This window comes from Entelurus aequoreus, linkage group LG13 (assembly GCF_033978785.1).
Source record: "Entelurus aequoreus isolate RoL-2023_Sb linkage group LG13, RoL_Eaeq_v1.1, whole genome shotgun sequence".
NCBI lineage: Eukaryota > Metazoa > Chordata > Actinopteri > Syngnathiformes > Syngnathidae > Entelurus > Entelurus aequoreus.
In genome coordinates this window covers 18,094,084-18,116,451 of record NC_084743.1, presented here as the reverse complement: position 1 = coordinate 18,116,451, position 22,368 = coordinate 18,094,084, and the positions used below count along the sequence as shown (strand labels likewise).

The 22,368-nt window shown below is 40.4% G+C and overlaps 2 protein-coding genes across 3 annotated transcripts in view; one reads left to right on the top strand and one right to left on the bottom strand.

Moving 5' to 3' along the window:
* The window catches only part of LOC133663222 (frizzled-7-like), a 791,936-nt gene that overhangs the window by 512,371 nt on the left and 257,197 nt on the right, over positions 1–22,368 (top strand). The gene's annotated exons all lie outside the window — the stretch shown is intronic.
* Positions 1–22,368, bottom strand: part of ptpn4a (protein tyrosine phosphatase non-receptor type 4a) — a 134,434-nt gene that overhangs the window by 87,857 nt on the left and 24,209 nt on the right. Inside the window, exon 1 of one of the 2 annotated variants that reach the window (XM_062067521.1) lies at positions 1,076–1,122. The exons of the other annotated variant lie outside the window; for it this stretch is intronic. Within the exon in view, the coding sequence (XP_061923505.1) occupies positions 1,076–1,121 (46 nt within the window). The 5' untranslated portion in view covers position 1,122. Of the gene's footprint in view, positions 1–1,075; positions 1,123–22,368 lie in introns of those variants that run through there. 2 annotated transcript variants of the gene reach the window in all.

Below are 22,368 nucleotides of genomic sequence, written 5' to 3'. Positions count from 1 at the left end.
TCAGAAACCCACTGTCAGTAACTACAGTTGGTCGCTACATCTGTAAGTGCAAGTTAAAACTCTCCTATGCAAGGCGAAAACCGTTTATCAACAACACCCAGAAACGCTGTCGACTTCGCTGGGCCTGAGCTCATCTAAGATGAACGGATGCAAAGTGGAAAAGTGTTCTGTGGTCGGACGAGTCCTCATTTTAAATTGTTTTTGGAAACTGTGGATGTTGTGTCCTCCAGAACAAAGAGGAAAAGAACCATTCGGACTGTTATATGTGCACAGTTCAAAAGCCAGCATCTGTGATGGTATGGGGGTGTATCAGTGCCCAAGACATGGGTAACTTACACATCTGTGAAGGCACCATTAATGCTGAAAGGTACATACAGGTTTTGGAGCAACATATGTTGCCATCCAAGCAACGTTATCATGGACGCCCCTGCTTATTTCAGCAAGACAATGCCAAGCCAAGGGTTACAAAAGTGTGGCTTCATAGTAAAAGAGTGCGGGTACTAGACTGGCCTACCTGTAGTCCAGACCTGTCTCCCATTGAAAATGTGTGGCGCATTATGAAGCCTAAAATACCACAACGGAGACCCCCGGACTGTTGAACAACTTAAGCTGTACATCAAGCAAAAATGGGAAAGATTTCCACCTGAAAAACTTCAAAGATTGTTCTCCTCAGTTCCCAAACGTTTACTGAGTGTTGTTAAAAGGAAAAGGCCATGTAACACAGTGGTGAACATGCCCCTGTGCCAACTTTTTTGCAATGTGTTGCTGCCATTAAATTCTAAGTTAATGATAATTTGCAAAAAAATAATTAAGTTTCTCAGTTCAAACATTAATATCTTGTCTTTGCTGTCTATTCAATTGAATATAAGTTGAAAATGTCACATTGTGTTGGTGACGATCCCCAAGATGCGGAGAAGGCAGGCTTGGTACAGGAAAACAAGATTTAATGTCCATGAAATAAAGAAAACACAAACCAGGAACCAGGAGACAGGAAACAGGATGTCAGGAAATCAGGAACTAGAAGACGAGGAACAAAAAGACAGCAAGCCACAAACAGCTACAGAATACAGCTTACCGCTATCGCATACAGCTACACTGACATCGACAAGTCTTAGCGACATCAACAATACTCCAGCACTGACTGGAGTGCAAAGCAGGTTCTAATAGCAGCAGGCTGATAGACACCAGGTGTGGCTAGGTGCCAATCAGCCACAGCTGAGGGGACACAGCACTCAAGAGAGACAAACAGGAAACTGAACCAAAATAAGAGTGCTGACAGGAAATAAAACAAACACAGAGGAAAAACTAAAACTTAACCAAACTGTCAGGGACAAGCCTGACAGAAAAGGAGTTGTAAATCATTGTATTCTGTTTTTATTTACGAATTACACAACGTGCCAACTTCACTGGTTTCTGGGTTTTGTAGAACATTACACACGGCGCTTAAAAATCTGTCAATATGTTTTAGTACGACTTTGGCAAGCTACGAAGCCGCACCGCTTGATGGAACGCACAGCATTAACGCTACCATAGTCAAACGTACTGTGCTGCAACATACAGGTATTATGGTGTGTGCATAATATGTATAAATTATGCAATATTATGCAAAACCAACTTTGATGTGTAATTGGGATCTGCATAAATCCCAAAAATGTGCGCGCATCCGCTATCTTAGTCAATAAGCTCCTTCTTTTTCTCTTTCCTCTTGTTGTGGGGCATTCATCCTCCGCTGTTGCAATTTCTAATACAAAGTAACATACAGTTCTAACATATCTGTCACTAGACTCGCTATGGAAGCGCTAAAAACTAGATGGCGGGGAGAAGACGCTGTGGAAATAGAGGCATGTAAATAAGACCGCCCACAAAACGATGCCTCCTTAAGAGACGATCAGAAAGCGGCTTGAAAATGGTCTGTAAAACATCATCTATGCAACATTTCGACCAAAGAACCACCATTACATGTTATGTAGACTACAAGGAAGTGTTTTAAATGTAGAAAAAGAAAATCCTAATATGACCCCTTTAATGCGCCTTATAATCAGCCTTTTGTTTGAAAATAGACCTGCTCATTGGCAATGCGCCCTATAATGCAGTGCGCCCTGTGGTCTGAAAAACACGGTAATAAAATAGCACTCACCATAAATTGATTGAAAAGCGTACAATTAGTACATGTGATCGGTGTCGGCCCATCTCATGGATGAAAACCTTGATCGGAACATTCCAACATTTTATAGAGAAAACTCATAACTTAACATGCTGAAAACAATGTGAAATTAAAGGGATAAATTAATATTTAATAGCGATGTCCAATAATATCGGGCTGCTGATATTATTGGCCGATAAATGCTTTAAAATGTAATATCGGAAATTATCGGTATCGGTTTCAAAAAGTAAAATTTATGACTTTTTAAAACGCCGCTGTGTACACGGACGTAGGGAGAAGTACAGAGCGCCAATAAACCTTAAAGGCACTGCCTTTGCGTGCCGGCCCAGTCACATAATATCTACGGCTTTTCACACACACAAGTGAATGCAAGCATACTTGGTCAACAGCCATACAGGTCACACTGAGGGTGGCCATATAAACAACTTTAACAAGGTTACAAATATGCGCCACACTGTGAACCCACACCAAACAAGAATGACAAACACATTTCAGGAGAACATCCGCACCGTAACACAACAGAACAAATACCCAGAAACCCTTGCAGCACTAACTCTTCCGGGACGCTACAATATACACCCCCCGCTACCCCCTACACCCCCACCTCAACCTCCTCATGCTCTCTCAGGGAGAGCATGTCCCAAATTCCAAACTGCTGTTTTGAGGCATGTTAAAAAAAATAATGCACTTTGTGACTTCAATAATAAATATGGCAGTGCCATGTTGGCATTTTTCTCCATAAATTGAGTTGATTTATTTTGGAAAACCTTGTTACATTGTTTAATGCACCCAGCGGGGCATCACAACAAAATTAGGCATAATAATGTGTTAATTCCACGACTGTATATATCGGTATCTGTTGATATCGGAATCTGTAATTAAGAGTTGGACAATATAGGAATATCGGCAAAAAAGCCATTATCGGACATCTCTAATATTTAACATTACTTTTTTCAGTTGACATTTTTCAAATTTAAATGCAAATTAAGCATTTTGTTTAGCGGGATGAATATGTTCAGTTTTTTGACACACACACACACACACACACACACACACACACACACACACACACACACACACACACACACACACACACACACACACACACACATTCTTGTATCTGTTACCTTCTTGACACCTCCGAAAAACCACCCTTTGTAGATATATAAAGATTTGTATTTACAACATTAATAATATATACATACTAGTCACATATAAAAAAGATAAGCTTTTAGTTAATTTTGTTTGTTTGTTTGCTTGTAATTGTTTTTTAATCTTCATTATTTACTTCAAGTTATTACATTATGTCTCTATATACATATTTATTTATTTATTTTTAGTAATTTTGGCCAAAGGGAGCGCATTTCAATTTCTTACACACACTTGTTATAACATATGTTGACCAGAAGGGGAGCACTTCAAATTTTTACACACATTTGTTACACACTTTTAAAACAGACAGTCCCTTTTTATGACCACCCTAATTTTGATAGATTTCACCACCAGGGGTGCAAATGAGACATTCTCTATTAGATGCAATGGTTTTCCGTATTGGGACCGTAATTTTGGTCCTACCTTGTTCACACCTCCTCATATGGACGGTACTTTTCCTTGTTGATGTCTCAAGAAGGGTGTAAATACAAGAACACACACACACACGCAGCTATATTGTGAAGGCGAAGGCACATGCAAACACAGACACGTGCACATGATGCCACTGAGAGCGTGGCGAGAGCACAGAGCAGTGGGAAGAGAGCAAGGCAGCGATGGAAGAGATGGAAGAGGGGACAGTCTCCTATCACTGGCTCACAGCGGGATGCATGAATGATGAGGTCTGACACACAGACTGTCCCCACAGGCTGCTTCGCCCTCACTGCTCTCTTCCTGTCCGAACAGTTTTGTGCCGTCCCACTTAAGAAAAATGCATCACACACTGGGGAAGTAGATACTGAAGTGTGTTCTGTACAAAGCGGTGTGCTGACTGAAACAAACACAAAATATTAGAAGAACGCCTACTGGTTTTTTTAATGCACCTAAGGTTGCACATTGTGGGTAAAATCTGGTACTTTTCCACTCAGCGTTACTTGTTTATACCAACTTTAACTTACAGTTGTGCTCATAAGTTTACATACCCTGGGAGAATTTATGATTTCTTGGCCATTCTTCAAAGAATATGAATGATAACACAAAAACCTTTCTTCCACTCATGCTTAACGGTCGTGTGAAGCTATTTATTGGCAAACAACTGTTTACTCTTTTTAAATAAAAATGACAAAAGAAAGTACCCAAATGACCTGTTTGTTTGTAATTAATGTGTGTGTATAAAAGGTCAGTGAGTTTCGGGGCTTCTGACAGACCATTTCATCTTTCATCCACTGCTGCACAGATGTTTCTGGATTCTGAGTCATGGGGAAAGCAAAGGAATTGTCAAAGTATCTGCGAGAAAAGGTAACTGAACTGCTTACAACAGGAAAGGGGTATAAAAAGATATCCAAGGAATTGAGAATGCCAATCAACAGTGTCCAAACGCTGATTAAGAAGTGGAAAATGAGGGATTCAGGTCGACCAGCAAAGATTTCAGCCACAACTGCCAGGAAAATTGTTCGAGATGCAAAGAAAAATCCGCAAATAACTTCAGCTGAAATACAGGACTCTCTGAAAAATTGTGGTGTGGCTGTTTCAAGGTGCACAATAAGGAGGCACTTGAAGACAAATGGGCTGCATGGTCGAGTCGCCAGAAGAACGCCATTTCTGCGCAAATGTCACAAAGTATCCCGCTTACATTACGCCAAACAGCACAGAGACAAGCCTCAAAACTTCTGGAACCAAGTAATTTGGAGTGATGAGACCAAAATTTAACTTTTTGGCCACTCGACCATGCAGCCCATTTTTCCTCAAGTGCCTCCTTATTGTGCATCTTGAAACAGCTATTTGCGGTCTATTTTCATATCCACCTGCTCAGTGCCCTTGTGGTTAGAGTGTAGGTTGTGAGTTCAAACCCCGGCCGAGTCATACCAAAGACTATAAAAATGGGACCCATTACCTCCATGCTTGGCACTCGGCATCAAGGGTTGGAATTGCAGATTTAATCACCAAAAATGATTGATGGGCGCGGCCACCACTGCTGCCCACTGCTCCCCTCACCTCCCAGGGGGTGAACAAGGGGATGGGTCAATGCAGAGGACAAATTTCACCACACCTAGTGTGTGTGTGACTATCACTGGTACTTTAACTTTAACTTTATATAAGGCGCACCGGATTAAAGGGCGCATTAAAGGAGTCATATTATTATATCCATCCATCCATCCATCCATTTTCTACCGCTTGTCCCTTTAAGGGTCGCGGGGGGTGCTGGAGCCTATCTCTGCTGCATTTGGGCGGAAGGCGGGGTACACCCTTTATATATTTTTTCTAAATGTAAAACACGTCCTTGTGGTCTACATAACATGTAATGGTGGTTCTTTGGTCAAAATGTTGCATAGATGATGTTTTACAGATCATCTTCAAGACGCTCTCTGACAGTCGCTTCCGGATGCGCCGTTTTGTGGGCGGTCTTATTTACGTGGCTCACCTTCGGCAGCGTCTTCTCCCCGTCATCTTTGTTGTAGCGGTGTAGCGTGCAAGGACGGGGGTGGAAGAAGTGTGTCCCGTGAAAAACCGTTCCACCGGAACTCTCCAATAGCTAAAGTTCCTTGGGTGATAATGTAAACTCACTACACCAGTATGTTTTAGCGCTTTCATGGCAGATATAAGTAAGAACTTTACACTACTTTATGTTAGAAATGGCAACATTGGAGGATGAATGTCCCATAACAAGAAGATAGAGAAAAAGAAGAAGCTTATCGACTACAGAACGGACTACAGAAGAAAAGTTGGTTTTGCATAATATTGCATAATATTGCGAAATAAAACGCCAGATAATATGTCTTACCTTATAGACACACCATAATAATACTCGTATGTTGAAGCACAGTACAATCCATCAAGCGGTGCGGCTTCATAGCTTACCAAAGTCGTACTAAAACATTTTGAAAAAATTTTGAGCGCCGTGTGGAATGTTCTATATTTTCAACGGAACATATAAAATGTTGGTGTTGTTTACTTGAGTCATATTGCCATCATATTGCAGTCTACACGTATCTCTTATGTTTGACTGCCATCTACTGGTCACACTCATCATTACACCATGTACCAAATAAAATTGCTTCGAGGTCGGTAAGCAAAACCAGAATTATTCCGTACATTAGGCGCACCGGGTTATAAGGCGCACTGTCGAGTTTTGAGGGGGAAAAAAGGATTTTAAGTGCGCCTTATAGTCCGGAAAATACGGTAATTATAAAAAATGGGCTGTTAAAGCCAATGGTGTTCTTGTTATATTTTTTGCTTTGAAAAATGTAACTGGTATCAGCCGATCTCGCTCATTAATGATCGGTATCGGCAACACAAAATCTTGATCGGAACATCTCTATTCATAGAAGTACCACCGTAAAGAAGAGTTTAAAAAGTATTTCCTCTTAAATTAAGAATTTGTTTGCATTTTATTATCATCACATGATTAATTTACAGATACTCTTTTTTTTCCCCCGCATGCAAATCAATTCTATTCTTAACATTTTGTGCTCGGCTGTGGTCTCCTCCTTGCTCTGCTGAGCTGGAGAGCACAGCCACATTCCCCAGAGTGGAGACTCTGGTGTGCCGGATGCACGCTAACATTATTGCTTCCTGCAGAGCTTACAAACTGGCAGGAATGTACTTTTGTGTGTGTCTCTTTGTGTGCCCAAAAAACCGTCAGTCTTGTTCACCAGTGGACTCCTCCATCTCTCCCAGCTTATCCTAAACACAGACATCCCTACAACCTTTCCGGTCTGCGGGAAGACGCTCATATAAATACATGGCTAAAACATGCTTACAACGCCATGCCCACCGACCACACCACAATGCCCACAGCACAGTGTATTATGAACACACACATTTAAAGGATGTGTATTACCCAGTAAAGTACTATTATCACCACATCATTGTTGTTATACCAAATATTAGGGATGCACTAAAAACTATTCACATTCGAATCGCTATTCTTAGAAATGTCAATTCTAAATCAATTCGTACTTTTCAATAATCTATTAAAAAAATGTTGAAATACTATTTTATTGATTAAGAATCTATTTTTAAAAAGACGTTTCGTAAGCTATTACCATGCAACCACAAAGAGCTTTTCTAACGAAGTGTTTTTTAACCACTGGTGGGCCGTTAGATACAGTCTGGTGTGCCGTGGGAAATGATGCAACTTCACCTAATTGGTCCAAAAAATATTTTTTGCAAATCAGTAATTATAATCTGCAAATAATGTGCCGTTGCTTAGTGACTGTGCTGTGTAGAGCTCGGCAGGGTAACCACGTAATACTACAACTCACTAAAGTCGAAATGTGTCGGGTGAGACGAGGATGGTTTGTTGTGATCCCAATATGCAGACCACAGCGGGAGCCAGCGTGCAGGTAAAAAGGTATGTAACGCTTAAGCCAAAAATGAACAAAAGGGAAAGGTTAAGGAAAAGGCAATGGCTATGCAAAAAGGAAAGTAAAACTGAACTGGCTACAAAGTAAACAGAAACAAAATGCTGGACGACAGCAAAAACTTACGGCGTCCACAAAGTACATCCGTACATGACATGACAATCAACAATGTCTACACAAAAAAAGGATAGCAACAACTTAAATAGTCTTTCTTGCTACCGTATTTTTCGGAGTATAAGTCGCTCCGCAGTATAAGTCGCACCGGCCGAAAATGCATAATAAAGAAGGAAAAAAACATATATAAGTCGCACTGGAGTATAAGTCGCATTTTTTGGGGAAATGTATTTGATAAAACCCAACACCAGGAATAGACATTTGAAAGGCAATTTAAAATAAATAAAGAATAGTGAACAACAGGCTGAATAAGTGTACGTTATATGAGGCATAAATAACCAACTGAGAACGTGCCTGGTATGTTAACGTAACATATTATGGTAAGAGTCATTCAAATAACTATAACATATAGAACATGCTATACGTTTACCAAACAATCTGTCACTCCTAATCGCTAAATCCCATGAAATCTTATACGTCTAGTCTCTTACGTGAATGAGCTAAATAACATTATTTGATATTTTACGCTAATGTGTTAATAATTTCACACATAAGTCGCTCCCGAGTATAAGTCCCACCAAACTATGAAAAAAACTGCGACTTATAGTCCGAAAAATATGGTAAAACAAAGCAGATGCGGGGAATAGTGCTCAAAGGAAGACATGAAACTGCTACAGAAAAACACCAACAAAACAGGAAGGGCCACCAAAATAGGAGCGGAAGACAAGAACTAAAGCACTACACACAGGAAGACACAATCAACTCAAAATAAGGCGCAATGCCCTGGTGGAGTTTAATTTTTTAACGTTTTCTGCTGGTGGTGTGCCTCTGTTTTTTTTTATTTAAAAAAATGTGCCTTGCCTCAAAAAAAGGTTGAAAAACACTGATCTAACCTAATCAGAAGTGCTAATAACGGATATCATTGTTTACATCCAGAGCAGCCATCTTTAAAACCAACTGGTGAGAATGCTTCGACTTTCCGAGTTGGAAAACCGACCTCAAGGGGCGTTACAGTTGAAATTTCGACTAGGAACTCGGAAATTCCGAATTCCCAGTAGAAATGGAAGGCACCATAAGACAGCCAACAAAACGGTGCATCCTGAAAAGCAGCTTGAAAACAGTCTGTAAAAAATTATCTACGACCAAAGCACCAGGATTACATGCTATGTAGATAAGGGTGTAACGGTACGTGTATTTGTATTGAACCGTTTCGGTACAGGGGGTTCGGTTCGGAGGTGTACCGAACGAGTTTCCACACGGACATATTAAGTAGCGCACCGCACGTTGTGTAAACAATGCACACCGAGGCACAACACACGGCATGCTAGCAACGACCGGGCTACTGCAACATGCAAAAGCCAGAGCTGGAAGACCCTCCTGCCTCGTTAAGATCTCCCGTTTGGGGACACTTCGGCTTCGTGGTGCGATACAACAATGGATAACATCGCTTCAACGAAGAGAAAGACGAACAAACACAGCTCCCACCACATTCAAGCAGCCTCTCCTCGGCGAGTCAGGCAGGGCTAAAGCAATAACAAATGTTTTTATAGCAGCAGATTTAAGACCATATTGCATTAAAAACTAGATTTGGACACACTTCTATAGTGGAAGAACAATGAGCCCATATATCCTCTTACTGCCAAGTTAGCCAGGCACTACCTCGCCATACCTGCTACCTTCGTGCCCAGCGAAAGGGTATTTTCCACATTTTAACTGCAAGCACGTCTGCTCTTTCTGCAGACAATGTGGATAAACTGATTTTTCTGGCAAAAAACATGAAAATTGAGTGAAAGTCACCAGGGTTAAAGGCTGGGGGGTAAAGAAAAGTTAATCTGAGGCCGAGTTGACGTGAAACTGTTTAATGTTGCACTTTTTGTGTGTAGAAGAAGAGTTTTGTCATTTTATTTAATCTGAGCAACAACTTGAAGCAGTTTAATGTTGCACTTTATATGTGGAAATGTTGCACTTTATATGTAGAAAGGTTTTGTTAAGAAACCAATTCTGAGCCTTGTCTTATTTAGTTTTTATTTTATATATGTTGACTGCATTAACCCTGGCAATGGACCCTGTGTGTGTATGTATGTTATTGTTATGCTTAGCATTCATGACTGCCTGCTGTTGCACTGATCAGCCTAGTGGTGGCTCACATCCATCACACACACAGCTATTTTAAAGCAATGTTAAAAGGATAAAGCCATTGTTTACAAATGTTGGTAAATAAATAACCAGAAAATGTATATTTTGTTGTTTTCTTACTGTACCGAAAATGAACCGAACCGTGACCTCTAAACCGAGGTACGTACCGAACCGACATTTTTGTGTACCGTTACACCCTTATATGTAGACCACAAGAAAGTGTTTTTAACGTAGAAAAGAAATCCCAATGTGACCACTATAAAAAGAGCAAATATGTCCTTGCAGCTCATGTGCTATAAAAAGAAGCCAAAAGTAAAACAACACACCAAATGGAGGGACTAAACATTCCCTATCCGGATCTTCCAGCCAGTGGACACAGAACTGTGAGTTTGTCTGCATCCGCCAGAAAGTCGCATTTAACTTGTAAACTTCCACATGGACAAAGACACGAGCCAGTAACTCTTTTAAGGCGTGGGAGCCAACAATGGTAGTTGTTTTCATTTCCCCGGGAGGTGGAAGCAAAGTTTCCTACTCGATTGCACCAAATGAAGGAGTTTTTAATTAATTAAGTCCCGCAAATCATGGCGTTTAAAAGGACCTAAAAGACACTTAAGTTTGAGGTGGTGTTAGAATGACTTCAGTACAGCTGGATCAGCGCCTCTCAATGTTTTGCCTTCATTTAGCCTTCAATGTCACTGCTGTGTTCAAAGAAAAAAAATGCCCTGAAGACAAGTGAACTATCACAGGGTTCAGTCATACTTAAAGGGAAACTGCAATTTTTGGGGAATTTTGCCTATCATTCACAATCATTATGAGAGACAAGAAGATAAAAGTTTTTTGGTTTTTTAAATTTGCTTTCTGACATATACAACATGTCTCCTTCTAGGTGACTAGCAATAAAGCTAATGGGAGCAATCCATTCTACTTCTAAATCACCTTAAAAATGCATTCAAAAACCATCAACAATAATTAATTTACATTGTTAATGTAAGAGCGAACACTGAGGAACTATTCTTTTCATAGCGTACGATGTGTTGCTGGGTATTGTGGCCAAACAGCTCAATTTTTGTTTCATCTGACATCACATGGACACAGATAAGACCTTCTGGAGGAAAGTTCTGTGGTCAGACGAAACAAAAATTGAGCTGTTTGGCCACAATACCCAGCAATATGTTTGGAGGAGAAAAGGTGAGGCCTTTAATCCCAGGAACACCATACCTACCGTCAAGCATGGTGGTGGTAGTATTATGCTGTGGGCCTGTTTTGCTGCCATTGGAACTGGTGATTTACAGAGAGTAAATGGGACAATGAAAGAGGAAGATTACCTCCAAATTCTTCAGAACAAGCTAAAATCATCAGCTATGTTGGGTCTTGGGCGCAGTTGGGTGTTCCAACAGGACAATGACCCCAAACACACGTCAAAAGTGGTAAAGGAATGGCTAAATCAGGCTCGAATCAGGTTTTAGAATGGCCTTCCTAAAGTCCTTGTCACGACGTGGTTTTCGCTTACTGCGGGGTCGTTCTCCCAGGAAGGCAAACGGACGACTCCGTACAGGACTTGCAGGTAGGAACATGATTTAATTTTAAGAAACAATCAACGAGGTACAAAACAGAAAACAACCCGAAGGAAGCTAAGGCAAAAACTTAGGACATGAAACTATAGCCATGAACCTCACAAAACTGTGGCATGAAACAAACACGAAACTGTGGCATGAAACAACTAGCATTGACTATTGCGTAGAACAAACACGAAACTGTGGCATGAAACCAATAGCATGAACTATGGCGTAGAACAAACACGAAACTGTGGCATGAAACCAATAGCATTAACTATGGCGTAGAACAAACACGAAACTGTGGCATGAAACAACTAGCACTAACTATGGCATAGAACAAACACGAAACTGTGGCATGAAACCAATAGCATTAACTATGGCGTAGAACAAACACGAAACTGTGGCATGAAACCAATAGCATTAACTATGGCGTAGAACAAACACGAAACTGTGGCATGAAACAACTAGCACTAACTATGGCATAGAACAAACACGAAACTGTGGCATGAAACCAATAGCATTAACTATGGCGTAGAACAAACACGAAACTGTGGCATGAAACCAATAGCATTAACTATGGCGTAGAACAAACACGAAACTGTGGCATGAAACAACTAGCACTAACTATGGCATAGAACAAACACGAAACTGTGGCATGAAACCAATAGCATTAACTATGGCGTAGAACAAACACGAAACTGTGGCATGAAACCAATAGCATTAACTATGGCGTAAAACAAACACGAAACTGTAGCATGAAACCAATAGCATTAACTATGGCATATGGCTAGAATAAAGTTTTAGAATGGCCTTCCCAAAGTCCTGATTTAAACCCCATTGAGAACATGTGGACAATGCTGAAGAAACAAGTCCATGTCAGAAAACCAACAAATTTAGCTGAATTGCGCCAATTTTGTCAAGAGGAGTGGTCAAAAATTCAACCAGAAGCTTGCCAGAAGCTTGTGGATGGCTACCAAAAGTGCCTTATTGCAATGAAACTTGCCAAGGGACATGTAAACAAATATTAACATTGCTGTATGTATACTTTTGACCAAGCAGATTTGCTCACATTTTCAGTAGACCCATAATAAATTCATAAAAGAACCAAACTTCATGAATGTTTTTTGTGACCAACAAGTATGTGCTCCAATCACTCTATCACAAAAAAATAAGAGTTGTAGAAATGATTGGAAACTCAAGACAGCCATGACATTATGTTCTTTACAAGTGTATGTCAACTTTTGACCACGACTGTATATACGTAGAAGAGAGAGAGAGAGACAAAGAGAGTGAGAAAAACAACCACCATAAATATTTTTATGGTATCTTTTGTGTGTGTGTGTGTGTGTGTGTGTGTGTGTGTGTGTGTGTGTGTGTGTGTGTGTGTGTGTGTGTGTGTGTGTGTGTGTGTGTGTGTGTGTGTGTGTGTGTGTGTGTGTGTGTGTGTGTGTGTGTGTGTGTGTGTGTGTGTGTGTTCTATAGACAGACAGCAGACCATTATTAGGGTTCCTGTCATCATGGGACTATTACTAGTGTTGATACGGCTGTTATTGTGCCCATTGTTTTCTCTCTCTATAGCTACCTTCTGTTCCACAGAGCCTGGCCTCTGTTGCAGGTTTCTTCCCCAGAGGAAAGTTTATTTGCCTCCATTCCCATGCGATTTGTCATGTTAGTTCAGTTGGTTCTTTAATGTACGAGTAGCACGGTTCTAAACCCACTACATGTTTTAAATCACCAGCATAGTGGGTTTTAAGAATAGACTAAGAGGAGAAGTATTGCGGAAATAGATTATTCTAGATGGTACCTAATGTCATGACTGGTTTTATTGATTATTGACTATTTTATTGATTATGGGACAAGCAGTAGAAAATGGATGGATGGTACTTTTTCGTCACTTATTGTTTGTCTTTGGTACACTAATGTGTATATTATAGGCCGTTGGTTCTTTGTTTTATTTTTGCAAAAATATATATATATATATTTATATTGCTCTTTGGTATGAACATTCTTATGTAAACTCAAAGTTATTATTTTTTTTTGTTCTTTGTTGTTGCTATTTTTGTATTACAACATTTTGTTATTGATCATGTTGTACTGCATTGTAATCTTTTGTTTTGTGATTGTGTGATGTTTTTTGCCTGGACCCCAGGAAGAATAGTCTCCATTGTGGTATAGACTAATGGGGATCCTTAATAAACTAAACTAAACTAAGTACCTTGAAATACCAAATGTTGTGAATTGGGGCTCGATGAATCAAACTGTCTTGACTCGAAGTTTGACATGCAATTAAACAAACAATTAAAAAAGACATAAAAACTGAACATGGGATTAGGAATGGTTACTGAATTCAGTCATTTTAGAGGTATATACAGAGATTCATGTAAAAAAAAAAAAGCAGAACAAAAAAATATAAAAATACTACGTAAGAGCTTTCAACTACTGTCTAATCCTTAAAGACAACATGTGTTTAACTTCACTTTATTTATTTAATTTCTTTCTAACAAACCCTAAAAATACTCTACATCCAGACAAACAAAATTAACAGTCATCTGGATAAACAATATTACAATAAAATCAAAACAATGAAACAATTAATTGTCTTAAAACACAATGTGTTCTGTGAACTTTAATGTGTTCAAGACTGTGTCAAAGCTCTTCAACCTTCAGAACTGAACTTAACATAAAAAGACAGCACATGTGACTTAATGAGTCAAAGGACTCAAAACAGACGAGGCCAAGAAGCTTCCTGCTTTACTACAATGAACTGTAGTAGAATTTAAAAAAACTCTGCTTCTTCCTACTTTTCGAACATATTAAATGTTGTTAAAGTAATTATGTGATTTTTTTGTTTGTTTTTAACCTGGGGCAGCACGGTGCGACAAGGGTTAGTGTGTCTGCCTCACAATACGAAGGTCCTGGGTTGGATCCTGCGCTCGGGGTCTTTCTGTGTGGAGTTTGCATGTTCTCCCCGTGACTGCGTGGGTTCCCTCCGGGTACTCCGGCTTCCTCCCACCTCCAAAGACATGCACCTGGGGATAGGTTGATTGGCAACACTAAATTGGCCCTAGTGTGTGAATGTGAGTGTGAATGTTGTCTGTCTATCTGTAAGCAAAACCAGAATTATTCCATACAATAGGCGCACCGGGTAATAAGGCGCACTGTCGAGTTTTGAGGGAAAAAATTGATTTTAAGTGCGCCTAATAGTCCGGAAAATACGGTACATCGGAAATTTTAGATGCAAGCCGGTATCATTTGATACTTGTTGTTTTTACTAAAACCAGACCGATATCAATATCGGATCAGGACACCATTAGGTGTAAGAATCAGGAAAAAGATGATGCAAAAGATGTGTTTTTTTACTGCCATGCTAAAGAGCAATGGTTCTTGTGGCAATATAAATGGAAGCACTGGTGGTTTGTGATTAAAAGGCGTATTTGAATATGTTAGTCCACAAAACGCCACAGGGTTGTGTGGAGTAGGTGTGTGTGGGGGGGGGGGGGGTGTATTTCTACCACTGGTTGTACAAATAGTTGTAGATGAAAGGATGTAGGTGGGTGGAGTACATTGTGGTTGGTAAACACCACCAAAACAGGAAAGCGTGGGCTTACCTGAAAGCCCGTTTTCATTCCGGTTCAGTGTTAACCACCGGTGAGGAAAAAACTGCACAGAGAGCAATTTGTATGTTTTTGTTGTCGTTCTGATGTATATTGTGTCTGGACTAATCCCCCCTTCTTGGCCACATTTTGCAGGATGCAAATTGCAAGGTGCATGCACAGCTTATTGTGTTAAACTCAAACAGCTGATGCAAATCTCCCAGCACTGGGCTTTCTTAGCAGAGCTTAATTTCTGCTGGCATCATTCAACCAGGCCAAAGTCCTGACTCAGAGGTGCAACCTTTACTTTCTCAGTGCTGGCACAACTTTGGCATCAAATACTGCGTGGCATTTAAGCAGCTTACCCAACTCTGACTCACACAAAAGTCTTGAGTGTGGCCAGAGCCATGAGAACAGTGCAGAATTCTGCCATTTTAACAAACTTTTGTGATATAACCTTCTGTTGTGCACAGTTTTAATCTCATTTAGTTCAAATAAAATGATCGAAACTCTTTAGATAAAGACACCACATCATACATTTCGCCTTATAATAAATGTGGATTTGAGGTGCCTATTATGTACTGTACATATACAGTACAGGCCAAAAGTTTGGACACACCTTCTCATTTCAATGTATTTTCTTTATTTTCATGACTATTTACAAGAGATGTCCGATAATATCGGGCTGCCGATGTTATCGGCCGATAAATGCTTTAAAATGTAGTATCGGGAATTATCGGTATCGGTTTCAAAAAGTAAAATTTAGGACTTTTTAAAACGTTGCTGTACGGAGTGGTACACGGACATAGGGAGAAGTACAGAGCGCCAATAAACCTAAAAGGCACTGCCTTTGCATGCCGGCCCAATCACATAATATCTATGGCTTTTCACACTTGGTCAACAGCCATACAGGTCACACTGAGGGTAGCCGTATAAACAACTTTAACACTGTTACAAATATGCGCCACACTGTGAACCCACACCAAACAACAATGACAAACACATTCCGGGAGAACATCCACACCGTAACACAACATAAACACAACAGAACAAATACCCAGAACCCCTTGCAGCACTAACTCTTCCGGGACACTACAATATACACCGCCGGTACCCCCAACCCACCCCCCTCAACCCCGCCCCCCCCTAACCACGCCCACCTCAACCTCCTCATGCTCTCTCAGGGAGAGCATGTCCCAAATTCCGAGCTGCTGTTTTGAGGCATGTTAAAAAAAAATAATGCACTTTGTGACTTCAATAATAAATAAGGCAGTGCCATGTTGGCATTTTTTTCTATAACTTGAGTTAATTTATTTTGGAAAACCTTGTTACATTGTTTAATGCATCCAGCGGGGCATCACAACAAAATTAGGCATAATAATGTGTTAATTCCATGACTGTATATATCGGTATCGGTTGATATCGGTATCGGTAATTAAGAGTTGGACAATATCAGATATCGGCAAAGAAGCCATTATCGGACATCTCTACTATTTACCTTGCAGATTGTCACTGAAGGCATCAAAACTATGACACCTGTGAAGTGAAAACCCTTTCAGGTGCCTACCTCTTGAAGCTCATCGAGAGAATGCCAAGAGTGTGCAAAACAGTAATCAGAGCAATGGGTGGCTATTTTCAATAAACATAAAACATGTTTTCAGTTATTTCACCTTATTTTGGTTAAGTACATAAATCCACATGTGATCATTCATAGTTTTGATGCCTTCAGTGACAATCTACAATGTACAGTAAATAGTCATGAAAATAAAGAAAACACATTGAATGAGAAGGTGTGTCCAAACCTTTGGCCTGTACTGAATATACAGTGATTTACTGTATATACGCAGTAATGGTAATGCAATTGTGAAGTGTAAACAATTTAGTTTCACCACACCATGCGGCATGTGTGTCCAAACTGCGGCCCGCCGGCGTGTTTAGTTTGGCCCGTGAGACGTCACAAGTTTAATTCTGAATCACATTTTTTTAGCCCAATGCCGCCTCCAAGTCGAAAAGTTTGGCCACCCCAGCCATACGGATTTTATTTAGTGTACTATGGATGAACCGTGTGTGTTGTTCCGATCATGTTTTTTCTTTTGTCTTTGTGTTAATAATCAGTGTGTAGTAGTGTTGTACGGTATACCGGTACTACTATAGTACCGCGATACTAATGAATCGTATTCGGTACTATACCGCCTCAAAAAAGTACCGGTCCCCTTATTGACTAGTATTAGACTACAATTGCAGTCTCGGGCAAAGCACCTGGATACATTTTTACCATATACAGTATTAGAGATGTCCGATAATGGCTTTTTTGCCGATATCCGATATTGTCCAACTCTTAATTACCGATACCGATATCAACCGATACAGATATATACAGTCGTGGAATTAACACATTATTATGCCTAATTTTGTTGTGATGCCCCGCTGGATGCATTAAACAATGTAAGTTAAGTTAAAGTTAAAGTTAAAGTACCAATGATTGTCTCACACACACACTAAGTGTGGTGAAATTTGTCATCTGCATTTGACCCATCCCCTTGGGGAGCAGTGGGCAGCAGCGGCGCCGCGCCTGGGAATCATTTTGGTGATTTAACCCCCAATTCCAACCCTTGATACTGAGTGCCAAGCAGGGAGGTAATGGGTCCCATTTTTATAGTCTTTGGTATGACTCGGCTGGGATTTGAACTCTCAGGGCGGACACTCTAACCACTAGGCCACCAAGGTTTTCCAAAATAAATAAACTCAAGTTATGGAAAAAAGTGCCAACATGGCACTGCCATATTTAATATTGAAGTCACAAAGTGCATTATTGTTTTTAACATGCTTCAAAACAGCAGCTTTGAATTTGGGACATGCTCTCCCTGAGAGAGCATGAGGAGGTTGAGGGGGGGGCGGGGTTTGGGGGGGTAGCGGGGGGGTGTATTTTGTAGCGTCCCGGAAGAGTTAGTGCTGCAAGGGGTTCTGGGTATTTGTTCTGTTGTGTTTATGTTGTGTTACGATGCGGATGTTCTCCTGAAATGTGTTTGTCATTCTTGTTTGGTGTGGGTTCACAGTGTGGCGCATATTTGTTACAGTGTTATAGTTGTTTATACGGTCACCCTCAGTGTGACCTGTATGGCTGTTGACCAAGTATGCAGGGCATTCACTTGTGTGTGTGAAAAGCCGTATTTTATGTGATTGGACCGGCACGCAAAGGCAGTGCATTTAAGGTTTATTGGCGCTCTGTACTTTTTCCTACGTCCGTGTACACAGCGGCGTTTTAAAAAGTCATAAATTTTACTTTTTGAAACTGATACCGATAATTTCCGATATTATATTTTAAAGCATTTATCAGCCGATAATATCGGCAGTCCGATATTATCGGACATTCCTATGCAATATGGATAATCCGCTGACGTCACCGGTGTGAAAAACGTCACAGGACAAAGTAAGTTCCAAACCACTCGAGAGGATTTTTGAAGGAAGACTAGGTTAGTTTTTAATATCTCCGCACTGCATCCTCGGTTTGATTTCAAATGTTCAGGATTTATGCAGATCCCAAATACGGGCAGCTTGAAGTACAGATTTCAGACTATAGAAGAATGTAATCTGATGTGAATGTTTTGAGAGTACGAGATAGAGCACGGAGAGAATCTACAAAATCCTGCAAACAAAACACTATTGATACTGATAATCCTGGTAGCTTTTATGAAGCATACCCACTTTTGTCCAGCTAGGAAATCTGATTAGAACACAAAGTAATTCATAATCCTGCTACAGTTTAACTGTAGAAAAATACTTTAATAGAAGAACATTCCCTTTGGCAACATCTGAGAATGTCTGCTAAAACTAGCCTGAGGAACACACTTGACTGATAAAAGTGTTAAGCAACATCTTAAAGTCAGTGAGTCACCGCTGGTCAGCTGCTAGGCGAACGCCTAAGTGGCACTAAAACATGCACGGGAGATGAAGAGTCCCTTATAAAATGTCCAACTGTCCCCCTGCTAGCGGCTTTTGCTGGCAGTGAGACGGAGAGAGAGCAGGCAGGACTGCTGTGAGTCAGCCAAAGCCGGCCCCCTGCCTCACGCTGAAATCAGAGAAACCACAAGAATGTAACAGCTTCTGTTATTATCCCTCCCTGCTGCCTCACCGCCTGATAGCCTGGCCCACAAAATAGCAGTGAGGCTCTCATCTGTTCTCTCACACACACACACAGGTTCTGTCAGGATATAGCTGTTCATTTTGCTGCTTTCCATCTGCACACAAACAGTGTATCAGCTTATAAACACGTGGATAGATCCTGACAGTGCAGAATCATACCAGGTGCATCTTCTTTCCCACTGTGAGCGGTTCCAAACACAAGCTGTCAGACAGACAGTACAGAAAACAGATCAATGGACTGAAGCACGGAGATACGAGATAGCAACAAAAAAAAAACACATGTCCACATTTTTGCGTGCAAAATCATACAAATTTCACAATTTGTAAAAAACAAAGCAAGGCATGAAAACTGGTTAATTTGTTTTGCTGACTATGCACATAACTGAGTCACTTAATAAAAGCTGTGATTTTCTTCAGGCCAAGACAATAACAAAAAAGTTGAAAGTGTGAGCGTGTTGACGTTTATAGATATACCGTATTTTCCGGACCATAGGGCGCACCGGATTATAAGGCATACTGCCAATGAATGGTCTATTTTCGATCTTTTTTCATATGTAAGGCACAGTGGATTGATTATAGGGCGCATTGAATTAGTCATTGTGGAGGGAGGCGTGGTCTGCGGGCCTGCCGCGGAGCGGGGTGTGTAAGGACCGGCCTCGAAGACAGCGGCAGGTGAGTAGATTGCCCAGCTGGGGATGGTATCTAATCACCTGTTGCCCTTATTAGCAGCAGCCGAGTCGAGACACGGGGTTGGAGTTGCTGGTGAGCAGAGGCATGAGAGCGAGAGACAGTTTGCTGGAAAGCAAAACCACACTGCTTTATGAAAATAAAAGACTACCGGTCTCATAAAAGGATCTTTGTGTCAGAAGAACCCACAGGAGGGCAACCTCTACAGTCATATTCTTTTTCTTTTTTTTTTTGTAAATGTAAAACACTTCCTTGTGGTCAACATAACATGTAATGGTGGTTCTTTGGTGAAAATGTTGCATAGATGATGTTTTACAGATCATCCTCAAGCCGCTTTCTGACAGTCGCTTCCGGATACGCCGTTTTGTGGGCGGTCTTATTTACGTGGCTCACCTTCGACAGCGTCTTCTCCCCGTCATCTTTGTTGTAGCGGTGTAGCGTGCAAGGACGGGAGTGGAAGAAGTGTCAAAAGATGGAGCTAACTGTTTTAATGACATTCAGACTTTACTTCAATCAATAACGGAGCAGCATCTCCTCATTCGGAAACAACAACAAGGAAAAACCGTCCGACCGGAACTCTCTAATAACTGAAGTTCCTTGGGTGAATAATGTAAACTCACTACACCGGTATGTTTTAGTGCTTTCATGGCGAGTTTACTGACAGATATAAGTAAGAACTTTACACTACTTTATATTAGAAATGGCAACAGCAGAGGATGAATGTCACATAACAAGAAGATAGAGAAAAAGAAGAAGCTTATCGGACTACAAAGGCGGATGCGCGCAATTTTTCAGTATTTACGCAGATCCCAAATACAGATCAGCAGGTATCAGAAGGTAAGAAAAGTTGCTTTTGCACAATATTGCAAGACAAAAAGCCAGATAATATGTCTTACCTTATACACACACCATAATAATACTTGTATGTTTAATGCGCCAACAATCCATCAAGCGGTGCTGCTTCATAGCTTACCAAAGTCGTACTAAAACATTTTGATAGATTTTTGAGCGTTGTGTGTAATGTTCTATATTATAGTCCGGAAAATACGGTAATATCTAAAACTATACATTAAGTGTTGTAGACCCAAACTATTTATAAGGTCCCTACAATAAGTGCCACCAGAAAGCAGATGTCCCTAATGGGGAACTGCACATTTTTGGGAATTTTGCCACCCATTCACAATCCCTATGTTAGACGTTCTTCTTTTTTTATGCATTCAAACTCGTAAATAAACGCTAAAGTCAGCTAATAATAGAAGTAATGCGTTTCATGACGTCATTGCATCTTTTGCGCTCATGAAGCCCTCTAAAAAACAGCCAAAAACCACCAACAATACTTTATTTACATCTCATGACCTGAATATTAACTAACTATTAGCAATATTGTTATTATAAGGGCTAATGTTGAAGGAGAACTGCACTTTTTTGGGAATTTTGCCTATTGTTCACAATCCTTATGAGAGACAATAAGACACATTTTTTATAGAGATGTCCAATAATGGCTTTTTTGCCGATATCCAAAATTCCGATATTGTCCAAATCTTAATTACCGATTCCGATATCAAGTCGTGGAATTAACACATTATTATGCCTAATTTTGTTGTGATGCCCCGCTGGATGCATTAAACAATGTAACAAGGTTTTCCAAAATAAATCAACTCAAGTTATGGGGGGGGGGGGGGGGGGGTATATTGTAGCGTCCCGGAAGAGTTAGTGCTGCAAGGGGTTCTGGGTATTTGTTCTGTTGTGTTTATGTTGTGTTACGGTGCGGATGTTCTCCCGTAATGTGTTTGTCATTCTTGTTTGGTGTGGGTTCACAGTGTGGAGCATATTTGTAACAGTGTTAAAGTTGTTTATACGGTCACCCTCAGTGTGACCTGTATGGCTGTTGACCAAGTATGCGTTGCATTCACTTGTGTGTGTGAAAAGCCGTAGATATTATGTGATTGGGCCGGCACGCAAAGGAAGTGCCTTTAAGGTTTATTGGCGCTCCGTACTTCTCCCTACGTCCGTGTACACAGCGGCGTTTTAAAGTCATACATTTTACTTTTTGAAACCGATACCGATAATTTTGAAACAGATACCGATAATTTCCGATATTACATTCTAAAGCATTTATCGGCACATCCCTGATTTTTTTTTTTTTTTTTTTTTACTCTAACATGTGTAAGTCGGTAGCTAGCAATGCAACTAGTAGGAGCAATCAGTTTCACCTCTAAATCACTTTAAAATGCATTGAAAAACCGTCAATGCTTAATTTACGTTCCATAACCTGTATAATAACCAAGCTGTAGCAACATTTTTATTGTAAGAGAGAACACTGAAGAACTCTTTTTCCACCGTAGTAACACATCGGCATGCTTCTGTATTAGTCGTAAAAGCTAACGACACGTGTTGGAGTTCTTAATGTACAACACTGCGATAGAACACCAATCTGTACTGACTGAAAAACATGCACAATC